Here is a 12,710-nt window from a genome sequence, read left to right on the forward strand (position 1 = left end):
GATGAGGAAAGTCAGATCTTATGGGTCTCACATAGACCAGATCAACAGGTTACTGCTTGTAAGGAAGCCAGATAATCTTGTGCCTCACCCATGGAAAGATATTGTACACATAGTTGTGGAGATCCAAAGGGTAAGATGGTAAAATATGTGATATGTCTAAGGCATTCCCTTTCCTCTCCACCCTTCCCCTAATAGAACTATAGGCCTGGGAGGGAGACATTATCATTGTTATAAATTTAAGGTCGTTGTTTCCTCTCTCGTTAATTTGTCTTCACCGGATTCCTGTCTCACAAATGTCAAAACCAGTCTGCCGAGAAAGTGATACTCTGAGGGAAGAAAGAGTGGGGAGCTAAGAGTAAAACTAGTGCTTACTGAGCCGACAGGACCTAAAGAGGAACTACATCCTCTTAAGTCTTTGTGGTATTCTTCCTCCTTGACTACTTTCTACTCCGCAGCTTCCTGTTTAACCTTCCTTAACTTTTACCGGACTTCACACTCTTCTCTGTTCAAATCACTGTAATTGCCCAAGGAGCTATGGAAAATGGAGGTTTCTACAAAGAGGCAAGGAACCTTACATAGCCCTTTTGAGAGTCAGAGGACGGATAAGGGGATCTATTTGGTAAAAGAAAAAGCTCTAATGTCGGATTTGGAAGGCCTTGAATTTCAGTCCTAGCTTTCACAATTTCGGGTCCTGTGACCTTAGACTATTTGGAATCTGTTTCAGTTTCTTTATTTGTGAAACTGGGATAAAGATGTGGGTCTGTGTTAAGAAATTCGTCTTTAAATCTTAACACATTATAGATAGGATTAGATGGTAATGACAATTCTTTATTGAATTTCTCTAATGCTTTAAGGGGGTCTCAAAGATGCTCAGTAATGCTCCACGTTTGGCAGGTTCTATCATGTAGGAAAGCCAGAAAAAGCTGGCTTGTATATCTGTTGTCCAAACGCTAGTCTCATTAAATTGAGAGAGATATGTTATCACCAGACAGCGGGCCATCAACTGAAGAAAGTTTTTCCACAGCAACTAATCTGGAAGATCTACTAGAGTTTGAAGAGGGTCCAGTTTGTGTGGGTGGAAATGACCTCTGGATCTATCTACCTATCTATATACATATATATATGTATGTATGTGTGTGTGTATATATACATATATATATATATATATATATATATATATATATATATATATATATATATATATATATATATATATATATTTAATATCATGACGAAAAGCTCCGAAGTTGAAGTTTAGCAAACGGGGATTTCAAATTTTGGTTGCGTTATTAAATGTTCGATTTTTGAGGAAGTTAACTTCCCTTGTCTTGATCGTAAGAGGCTGCCCTAAATGGGGCTTTCTAATTCTAAATCATCTGAGCTCTTAACTACTGGGCTTGGAATCGAGAAAACTGTATGCTAATCCTGAATCTGACACATAGGCTATGTGGCCATGGACAAATTAGAGTCTCTCTGTACCAGTTTCTTCTTCAGCAAAATGGGCATATAACGGCAGATACAATACCTATCTGCCGTAGCAGACTTTTCTAAGTAAAGTTCTTTGTAGGAAGGAGGTTTTGAAAGGAAATGTGTAATTATCATTAAACATCACAAGCTTCCTTCCACAGCTACAAAAGGTGGATGCAGGCGCTCAAGGGGGATGGAGCACTAAAAGAGGCGGGGCCAAGCTGAGGAAGGCCGAACCATCTCTGCTGAAAGGATCCCGCCTAAGTCCCTGGGAGAAGGTGGAGATGCTGGGTGGGGCGGGGCAGGGCGGGACAAGCCAAGGTAGGGAGGGGACCTATTCGCCTGCGCAGTGGGGGCCTGGAGGATCAGGGCTCCGATTCTCTAAGCCCGGCAGCTTAGAGGAGATTGCTTTGGTTAGGCATGAGCGGGTGCGCGGAGGCTGCCGCGGTGGCGGCGACCTTGCCCGGAGCAGGGGTCAGGAACCCGGAGGCACCCGGCGTGCGGCCGCCGATGGTGCCCCGTCAAGCATCTTTCTTCCCACCGCCAGTGCCCAACCCATTTGTGCAAGATACACGGATGAGCGCTAGCAGCCGATTCCTGGTGAGAGGGAGGGGCCGAAAAGGGCTTAGGAGGGAGAAGGGAAGGTGGGAAGAAAGGAAGATAGGATAGGAAGAGTGCTTGGGCCCTGACAGAAAATGGTTCTAAGATCAGGAAAAATCTGTGATATGATAAGGATGCACATCTGTGACCAAGTGCGTGGGGAGAGGGTGGGTGGATGATGATCAATCTGTAACTATCTGAAAGGTGGGTCTATGAAGAGGGAAGAGCCTGAAGGGATTTTCATTTATGATGATGATGATGATGATTGTTATTGTTATTTTATCGGGAAGGAGATATTGAATTGTCCCATGAAGAAGTGGTTGAAGTTTTATGTCAGTCGGGCCTGTTTAAAGGGTATGTGACTGAGCAAGTTGTTGAAGGTATTTAATAGTGACACGGTGAGATTTTGAGGTAAGGTTTAAGGTTATGAGTCTGCAACAAGGGAAGAATCTTCAAAATTTGAATTTGTATTCCAGTGCTTAATACATGCTTGACACTTCGTCTGCATTTAATAAACGTTTGTTGATTGAAAAGGAAGGTGGACTAATGAAGATCTGAATATGGAGACTAGGTAGGCAAAACATTCAATCCAATGAATAGTAGGGGTTTAGACACCCCAATTCAGAAAATAATGGTATTGTCTACATGCCAAAAATGCATAGTTATGTATTTGATGAAAATTTCCTTTTCTTTGCCCTTTAAAAAAAAAAAAAAACTGCAGCTTTGCACAATTACACACCCTTGACTTCCTCTTTGGTAAATTTGGCGTTCAGGAAAAGATAGGCCTATGTAATCTATGTTTGTAATGTTGGTTCTGCATTCACAAGTGACAGCAATTTTTTTTTTTTTTTTTTGCTTCCCTTAAATACTATTTGGCTCTTTAATTGTTATGGATCAATCCGTAAAGAACCTGAAAACTGCACTTAGCAATGAATGACTGTTTGGGTGAAAAATTGCAAGGATTCAGCTAGGTAGTCATTTCATATTACTTAGAAGTGATGGATCTAATGGTTGTTGCAGATGAGTTTATAAAAGAAGGAAGAAGACAATGTGGTAATTATTTTTAAAAGTGAGGTTTTGAAAGTTTTTCTCTGAATTTTTGGCTATAAATTTTTAAAAAGTCCTTTTCACTTTCTATACTTAATAGAAAATATTTGAAAATACAGTGATCCTTTTAATATTGTAATATTAGTTCTTCAGGCATAATGACACTTTCATTTGTTGTTAAATAAGTATCATTTATGTTGTATATATGTTTTACATGAAAATATAGTTTGTAAGGCTTTGAAGAATCAGTTTTCAGGAGATTGCATGAAGGAGAAAGAAAATCCTAAAGATATTAAACAAAAATCCCAAGAATTTATAGCTGTTTTTTTTTTTTTTTTTTAAGCAATTTAGAGCAGGGCTTCTTAATCTTTCCCCATGAAAAATGCCCTTTTACCTGAGAAATTTTTATCTGATATTATGTATATAGTTATATAAAAATAGATACGCAAAACATTTTCTGATAATAAATCGAAATAAACCATTCAGTTACATAACTCCACATGGAGCCACAACTCTAGTTTTAAAAGCTTTGATATGGAGAACATCAATAAATAACAGTTTATAGGTCTACTTTTCCATTTATATATGAAATTTTTTGGAGAATTATATAATCTGCATTGAGGCCATTCTTATCATATTTGATGAAACTTTCCTTTTCTTCATCATTTTTTTTTTAAGCTATAGATAGGATTGGAAAGGAAGAAAGACTATATTCCACAGTAGAGCACATTTTTACTATTGTACAATTGATTGAAAGATATAGAGAATAACCCTCTGGCTCACTAATATTATGCATAGCATAAAACAGAGATATATCTTGTCTTTTCCCTTTATGTGTCATAATTTTTCACCACCATGTAATCTTCCTGAGAGAAAGAACTGACTTGCTTGTCTGTATTTATATCCGTCATACTTAACATTGCCTATCAATCAGTAAAAATTTATCAAATGCTTACTACGTGCTAGGGATACAAAGTTTAAAGATCATTCTTGCTTTCAAGGAACTCGTCCAATGGGATGCTGCTCGTAAATGCTCAATAAATGTACTGTTTGTCTTCTTTGAAGGTATTAATTACCATCGAGATAGATATCTAACACTGAGTACAGGTGAAAGAGGGATTCCTCATATATGACTAGGTCTTCCAAATAACATTGTTCATATATGACGTTCTGATTGCATCAAGCCCTAGACATCATAGAACCTTGACTGGGATTTATTATCACTCAAAACAGCTTAGCCTAACTATACAGAGAAGAAAAGTTAATAGAAAAATACCATTTTTAGCCATGATATATATTCATATGAATTATCTCTAGAACTTATCCAACAGTCTGTATATTTTGAATAGAAAATCAAAATGAACAATGAGTTGGGCTCAGAATGGAACAAGAAGCTGGCTTCCTTGTCTTTGAGAAATTGCAAAAAAAAAAAAAAAAAATGCCCTTTACCCCATTTTCTCCCTGAAAGAGTCCTTTCTTTTTAATACCTTTGTTTTTCCAGTGATTACATATAGCTGTAAGTCAAGCACAACATTATGGTTTCTTTAGAAATGACATTTTTTGAGAAAGAGAAAATGAAAGAAGGAAGGAAAGGGGAAAAGGAGAAAAAGAGAGAAAGGAAGAGAAGGAAAAAACCTTAGTGGTGCAAAAAAATGTGCAAGAAAGAGCATTTATTAAGAATTACTAGGCACTGGGCTAAACCCTGTGAAAAAAGTAATAAAGTCAGTGCTTATTCTCAAGAAACTTACTTTCTAATGAAAAAAAGACTGACCAATGAAAGAATGCTGGCAATAGGAAGGGAAAAGTAGAGTAGGGGGAATTGTAGAAGTGTCTTAGATAGAGGCCTGGGCCTCAACAATAGATAGCAAAATTTTACCAATAAAGCTGGGGAATTTAGAGACCAATCTAGAACTAGAAAGTTCTAAATTACAGGTTATTTAGTCCATCCCCCTAATTTTACCAGTATAAGTGATTTGTCCAAAGTCACAAGTAGTAATCACCAGACATGTGCATTTGAACTCAGGCCCTCTGATTCCAAAGCCAGGGCTCTTTTGCCTGTCCTAGTCTGAATGAAGCTCACCCAAAGGGCAATGAACTGGTTCATGGTGGCCACAAGCAAATCATAACATATTATGAGTAAGGAATTATGCAAAAGAAACAGTGTGAAGTGTGTCATTAAAGAAATATATTATTTAAAAAAAAAAAAAAAAGGAACCAGTCACATGCAAAAAAAAAAAATGTGAAAAGAACATGAAAAAGGTCTTAAGTATGTTAGGTGGAATCCTTGAGGTAAATGAAGTGGGGGTCATGGACTGGAATCATAAGGATTCTTCTTATCATGTCTTCTTATCATCTCTAAAAGAATATAAAATCTGAGTTCTTTACCATCTAGTCCCCTCCTACCTTTCCATTACTCTTTTTACTTCCTACCTAGTACTCAGTGATCCAGTGGCACTGGCCTTCTTCTTCTTCTCCAAAAAGACACTCCGTATCTTCAAATTCTTGGCATTTTGACTGACTATTCCATAATTCTGGGAATATTCTCCCTCCCCATCTTCATCTACAGACTTTTCTGGTTTCCAGTCAAAATCCCATCTTCTACAAAAAGTCTCTCTGATAGTGTCTTACCATATTGAATATCTCCAATGTATCTGATGCAGTATTTAGCTTGTTGTATATAGGACTATTCTTATAAGGTCTTCTTTATTAAATTATGAACTCCTTGAAAGCAGTGACTTTTTTGCCTTTTTATTCTTTGCACTTAGCATACTACCTGACAAAGACTAGGTACTTAAATAACTCTTATTGACTATCTGACTAGGACTGATTATATAGTCTTGACATGCCAGAGAGCCAAGAGATTGAAGCTATCCCAGATTACAAATTATCTTGCACACTAAAACAATCTGAATAAATGAAAGGCAACATTGTTTAGAACTAGATTACTAAGATTTATTAGTAGAAGGAAACTTAGAGACCAGCTAATTCATTCTCTTCATTTTACAAATGAGGAATTGAGACCCAGAAAGGAATGTGTCCACAATGTGAGAAAGCCCCTCCCCTCCATCAAGTGGACAATTTACTACAGGTCCAGACAAACGATGGACAGTCTAAGATGTCATGGATGAGTGTGATTTGCACCTTTAGATGGAGTACTCACATTGCTGATATCACAGATCTACTGAAATAATTAAGTAAATAGGCATTTGAAAAAACAAAGTTTTATAATGAAAATATTTCATAGGTTGCCTTCCTGTATGACTGGAAAATGCACTTAACCTTCCCCTCCTCCATCTTCAATTTTATCATTGTGTAAAATGAGAATGATAATATTTATAATACCAATTTTATAGTTATGTTGTGGGGAAAATGCTTTGTTACCTCTAAAGTACTAGGTAGATGTTGAGTATTATTACTATGCATTAAAGAACTTTTTTTTTTTCACCTATATCTCATATGGAAATAAGTCCTGGCTCTTTTTTCCTGATTAAATTCCTTACTACTTCATCATATAATTAAAAGTGTTAAAGTTTTTATTTTTTCTATAGTGAGGAAAATAAAATTGCAGGGCAATGGAAACATAGAAAGAGATATAATACAGCTTGATGCTTTGACTGACTGTTTCTGCATTCCTAAAGAGAAGTTTAGGAAATATTTGTTCTTGAGATTTTTCTGCATTTTATTGATCTCTAGGTTGGATTACTCCTATGCACTATTATTTGTCACAGGGGTTTTTGTACTTCCACTCATGTGATTTAAACTCTAATCTCAAATCACAGTTCAGCACCTATCATTTCCTGTCTTCTAATGAAGGATCTTTTGTGACTAAGATTTATTTCTGTAGTATATGGAATTGAGATCCTTGGTAGCCTGCAATATTAGTCAAACTGTTGTTATGGTGCATGATACTTAGCTGCTTTAGTTGTAATCATATTTTGTTACATCTTTACTAAACCTCTTTGGATAATGATGGTCTTTGATAGACTCATATCATATTTGATTTTACTCATTAAGAATATCACTATAGCTGTTATGTAGGTTAATTATGAGTTCCTTGTCAAGTGGGGCAAAAGGTAAAAATTTAATAATGAAATATATAAACTAATATGACTTTGAGGTGTATGCCCAACTGATACTTGTGAGAATAGGTAGAAGTTGCTATTTAGTGTCTATGGGATATTTGAGATAGTGTAAACAATTAAATATGGTTTGGGTATGCTTTAGTAAAGACAGCACAAGAACTCTAAAATCTGAAAGCTTATGAGCAAGAACTTTACAAGGATGCAAAGCTGTACATTTAGGTCTATATTATAGTAATTAATATAGTAATTATACAGAAGAGTGGCAATATTGATGAGGTTTAGATTTGGGGAACCCAAATGAAATTAGGGTTTCTGGTGGTCAGGGAATTAAATGAAGTCTAGTGGCAGGTTTGTGGTTCAGGGTAGGTTTCTGTGCAAGGGTAGGGAATTTTGGGGACTCCCTTCTAGTGGCGCAGAAGTTCCTTGCAAAGGAATTTACAGACCAGAAAACCTAGTTTGATAAGAGGTATATTATGGGGTTTGGAAGCATAAAGTCTGGTTAGGGAAATGGTGAGGGTAAAGAGAGGATGGCACTGGAAAAGAATATTATTCCAGTGGGCAGATCTATGGAAAATGAAGTTTTGCACTTGGAATGCAGTTCTCAGTGGGCAGAGAGATCTGGTAGTAAAGGGAACAGCCAAGGTCCATCTGCAAAGACCTTAGTTGGTGGAAGCTCATTATATTGCTTATCTTGGTGGGGGTTGGGAAACCCAAGCAGATCATCAGAATGGGGGCTGGGACAGCTGGAGCAGATCAGAACCAGTGGGGGATGGGACAAGCCTAGATCTCCTATTGGAATTGAAAGGGGTACTTTTGAGTAGGATTTGTGGATCAAAGGTCTTGGCATCCTGGATTGATAATTCATCAGTAGGAGAGGTTGGGAATCTGAAAGGAATCTCAGATCAATAGGAAATACAGTTTCTTAAAGGGACCACAACCCTGCTGGATCAAAAGGTATACACAGTTTGATAACTTTTTGAGCATAGTTCCAAATTGCTCTGCAGAATGGCTGGATGTATTCACAATTCCACAATCAGTTAAAACTTAAATTCATTTAAGGGAAAAAGAACTTGGGGCAGAATTGAAGATTTTCTCCTTCAAGGATTTTCAGAGTTCCAGGGTCCCCTCTTCAATATGATATTTGGTGGAAAGTTGTCTCAGCTAATATTTTACACCATATTCCATTAAAAAATCCAAAATGGAAATGATCATGCCATTAAAAGAAAAACAAAAAAAACCCAAACCAAACTAAACCAAACCAAAACAAAAAAAAAAAAACCAAGAGAAACTTTACATACCTTTTTATAGCTATGTATAGAGCACTACTACTTAATCAAATAAGGTATTGAAGTAGTTATGGAAGATAAAATAGATACTTTTGATGACATGAAATTCAAAAGTTTTTGCTGAATCAAAATTAATGTACCCAGGATAAGATAGGGCAGCTGGGTGCTGTAGTAGAGTGAGAAGCCTGGAGTTCAGAAGACCTGAGCTCCAGAAAACCAGTCTGCAGACACTTAACATTAACATTTTGACCCTGGGCAAGTCACTGTTTACCTCAATTTCTTCTTCTGTAAAATGAGTTGGAGAAGGAAATGCCAAATCGTTATGGGGTCACAAAAATTCAAACCTGACTGAAACAACTAAACAACAACAACAAAGGATAAGGGAAATGGTTGAATGGGAAAAAAAAAAAAATCTTTGTAGCAAACTCGTCATATAAGACTTTAGTTTTACAAGATATAAGCTAATGTATATAAAAGACCAAAAGTCTTTCCTCAAGTGATATGGAGTCAAAAGATATGAACAGATCATTCTCATAAAAATTGAAAATTAACTGTGTAAAAAAAATTCTAAATTTTTAATAAGAGGAATACAAATTAAAACAATACTAAGGTTTCAACTTGCATTTAGCAAGATGGCAAAAGTTATCCCCCAAATGAGAATAGTCACTATTAGTAGGGTGTGCCTCTGTGTGTGTGTGTGTGTGTGTGTGTGTGTGTGTGTGTGTGTGTATGTGTATATGTGTGGCTGGATAGATGCATTACCACATGGTTGGCAGATTGAAATGGTAAACATATTCCCCCAAGACTTCGGTGATAAAGAGAAAGGCTTCATATTTAATATAATATTTATACAAGCACATTGTATGACATCAAAGAATTGGAAACTAGATTACTATTATTTGCAGAATGACTAAACAAATTGTGAAATGTAATGGCACATTAATGTATTGTAAGAAATAACAAGTATGATGAATGCAGAAAGGGATGGAAGGACATAAAAAGAAAAGATATATGAACTGATGCAAAATGTGGTAAGCAGAGCCAAAAAAAGCCAATATACCCAGTGACCATGACAATGTAAATGGAAGCATCAAGGACCTCAAAACAAAAAAATAAATAGTATAAAGTTACCAAAAAAAGCTGGCTCCTAAAGAAGACATATGAGAAGATATCTTTCCATATTCCTTAAATTTAGAGGGTTTATATATAACTTTGCTTTTGATGTCATTTTTAATGTATTTATTAATGTTGCTAATTTTTTCTTGTTGACTTGCCCCTGCCCTCCAGTTATTTAGCATGAGAGATGGCCCCAGGGAAGGTGGTGGAAGAATGTAAAAAGAAATAGAGAACATGGAAAAGTAAAAAATATTAAAAAAAATCTATTTTAAAAGAATAAATAAAATGTTCGTAGGCCAAGAAAACTCAATTCAAGTCCTTTTACACATTACCTATCACCGTGAACAAGTTAATTAAGTTCTTAGTGCCCCAGGCATCCCTATGACTGTAACTTGGGGAACACATGTTAATCTTCTTTTTTTTTTTTTTTTTTTTTTTTTTTTTACTGTATTGTGTATTTATTTATTTATTTATTTATTTAAAATTTTTTTTTTATTATTATATATATATTTTATAATATTATCCCTTGTATTCATTTTTCCAAATTATCCCCCCCTTCCTTTATTCCCTCCCCCCATGACAGGCAATCCCATACATTTTCACATGTTAATCTTCTTTAGGAGATCGAGTTTTCTCTTTAAAGTTCTTATACTGCAAAACAGATTACATAGAAATAATTTCAAATTATAGCAGTTCTCTTTAAGACAATACTATTTCATTTCATATTTCTGTTTTATAAAATGCTTTAATGAGCTTTACTATCAAAATAATTTCCATTTATCCATTATTATCATCTTTAACTTTCAGATTCTCCTTTTGGGAAGTATTTTGCTTCCAATCCGTGCCATATGTGTTGCGTTAATATTGATAATGGCTTGGCCGTTTGCTGCAGTTGCAACAGTAGGCTTACCAGAAAAATTGACACATCCAGTCATAGGTTGGAGGAGGTAAGCAATACTTATGATTAAGCACTAAGTGTTTGAGTATAAAGAAAAATCTGTCCAAGTTCAGTAAGTATGCCAGCAAGGCCTGAGTTCAAAACCAGTGTCAGATACTTACTAGCTGTATGATCCTAAGCTAATCATTCAACCTCAGTCTCAGTTTCAAATTTAAAATGGGATTAATAATAATATTTACTTCCCAAGGTTGTTGTGAAGATCAAATAAAATTGTGTTTGTGAAGTATTTAGCACTGTGTCTGGCACATGGTAGGCAGTATTTAAATGGTAGCCATCTTCATCATCATCATCAACACCTTTATCATTATTTTATTTTTGCAAAGAATTAAGGGCCGCTAGTTGATGCAGTGGATAGAGGAGCACCAGCCTTGAAGTCAGGAGGACCTAAGTTCAATCTGGCCTCAGACACTTAGCATGTCCTAACTGTGTGACCCTGGGCAAGTCATTTAAACCTGATTGCCTCAGCAAAAAAAAAAAAAAAAGGAATTAACCTAGCCTTTTTTCACTGTAACAGTATGAGTCTTATTAAATATTATGCAGCTATCTATTTTTGTATTAAATATCCCAATATGGTATAATAAAATGTTCTGTTGTATAAAATTTTGTCAAAATATGATATTGGTTCTGAAAAATATTCAATTAGCATATATACTACTACCTTTTTATTACCATGAATCTTAACTTTCTTGTATGTTTTCTTAATTTTCTAACTTACCTTAGTTTCTCTCCCAAAGCTTCATTCTTTTCATTTTTTCTTCCTATGTGAGTTTTTGCCATGGTTTTATAGAGTCAGATAACTATATTTCTAGAATATAAATATCATGTGTCATCTGGGGAGGAGGAGAAAATTATGGCTTACAGTTTTTCCCAGCCCTGTACTTTTTGCTAGATGATCCTTTTAGTTAATAAATTTTAAAAGACAATAATAAATAGCACGTGTGCCAAAAAAATAATCATTCTGATTTTTAAAAAATTAAACATGCCAGAATTAATTCATACATATAAACAATATACTTTTACTTTAAAGTAATGATATCATTCATCAAACATTTTAAGCTTTAAAATTATGATTCTATAATTTTTTGGAACTCCTCTTTTGATGATCTATGGTACATTCTTTTGAATATCCTCAATGGTTCAAGTCTTGATGGAGAATTTTTTTTCTTAGAGGAATAGGTCTGATTTTTGGAAGTTGCAACACATCTTTTAAAGTTAATCTATTTACCAGAAATGAGTTGTGTCTCTAAAGTTGTTAACAGAGCTTATTTTAAAAAAATTTAAAAAGTATATCATAACTTAGATTTAGAACAACAAAAAGACTATTTCCTTAAAAACTTGGCAGATAGTGGTACTCAACATTAATCAAAACATTTTAAAAGCTCTTACTTGGGAATGACTTTCAGAGGAGCCTTTCAAGAAACCTGTTTTGTTATTCTAAAGTCACACCTTTTTTTTATTATTTTTGCTAGTTTTAGACAGTTGCCTAGGGCACTAAGAGGTTAAATGACTTACCTAAGGTCACTGAAAGCAACTGTATAAGGCCATTAAGTTTCAGAGAAGGTGCTGATTAACACTGGTAGAGAAAAAAATCTCACAAATTCCCAGTGAAAGTCAGGTCCAATACTGACTCCTGTTTTTGATATATTATGATGCTTTGAATTTCTTATTACACTTGAAAGTCATTTTGCTATTGTCATCAACCAATAGAATTAATTATATTCTCTTTGCATTTATTTTTTCAAAGGACACTTACTCACCCAGCTTTGAAATTCCTAGGCCGAGCTATGTTCTTTTCAATGGGATTTATAGTTAGAGTGAAAGGAAAAATAGCAAGTCCTATGGAAGCACCAATTTTTATTGTAGCTCCTCACTCTACCTTCTTTGATGGAATTGCTTGTGTTGTTGCTGGGTTACCCTCTATTGTGTCAAGAACTGAGAATGCATATGTTCCACTGATTGGCAGTAAGTATTTGTAGCTAATACATGTGGCTTTTGCTTTTGTGCTTACATGAAAAAGTTTTAAAGCATTATATTATTTGTTGACTAACTTTTTAATCAAAAAGGTTATTTTGGGAATATTATGTTTTTGAAAATGATATTTATCTATTGTACCTTCTGTATTGTACAACACTTAAATCTGATGTAGATAATATA

At 35.1% G+C, this 12,710-nt stretch overlaps 1 protein-coding gene across 1 annotated transcript in view; it reads left to right on the forward strand.

The window, feature by feature from the left end:
* Positions 1–1,804: 1,804 nt before the first annotated feature.
* Positions 1,805–12,710, forward strand: part of LPCAT2 (lysophosphatidylcholine acyltransferase 2) — a 74,255-nt gene continuing 63,349 nt past the window's right edge. Inside the window, exons 1-3 of the mRNA XM_074293439.1 lie at positions 1,805–2,067; positions 10,406–10,545; positions 12,301–12,518. Coding sequence (XP_074149540.1) covers positions 1,888–2,067; positions 10,406–10,545; positions 12,301–12,518 — 538 coding nt within the window. The 5' untranslated portion in view covers positions 1,805–1,887. The remainder of the gene's footprint in view (positions 2,068–10,405; positions 10,546–12,300; positions 12,519–12,710) is intronic.

This window comes from Sminthopsis crassicaudata, chromosome 2 (assembly GCF_048593235.1).
Source record: "Sminthopsis crassicaudata isolate SCR6 chromosome 2, ASM4859323v1, whole genome shotgun sequence".
In the NCBI taxonomy this organism is placed as follows: Eukaryota; Metazoa; Chordata; class Mammalia; order Dasyuromorphia; family Dasyuridae; genus Sminthopsis; species Sminthopsis crassicaudata.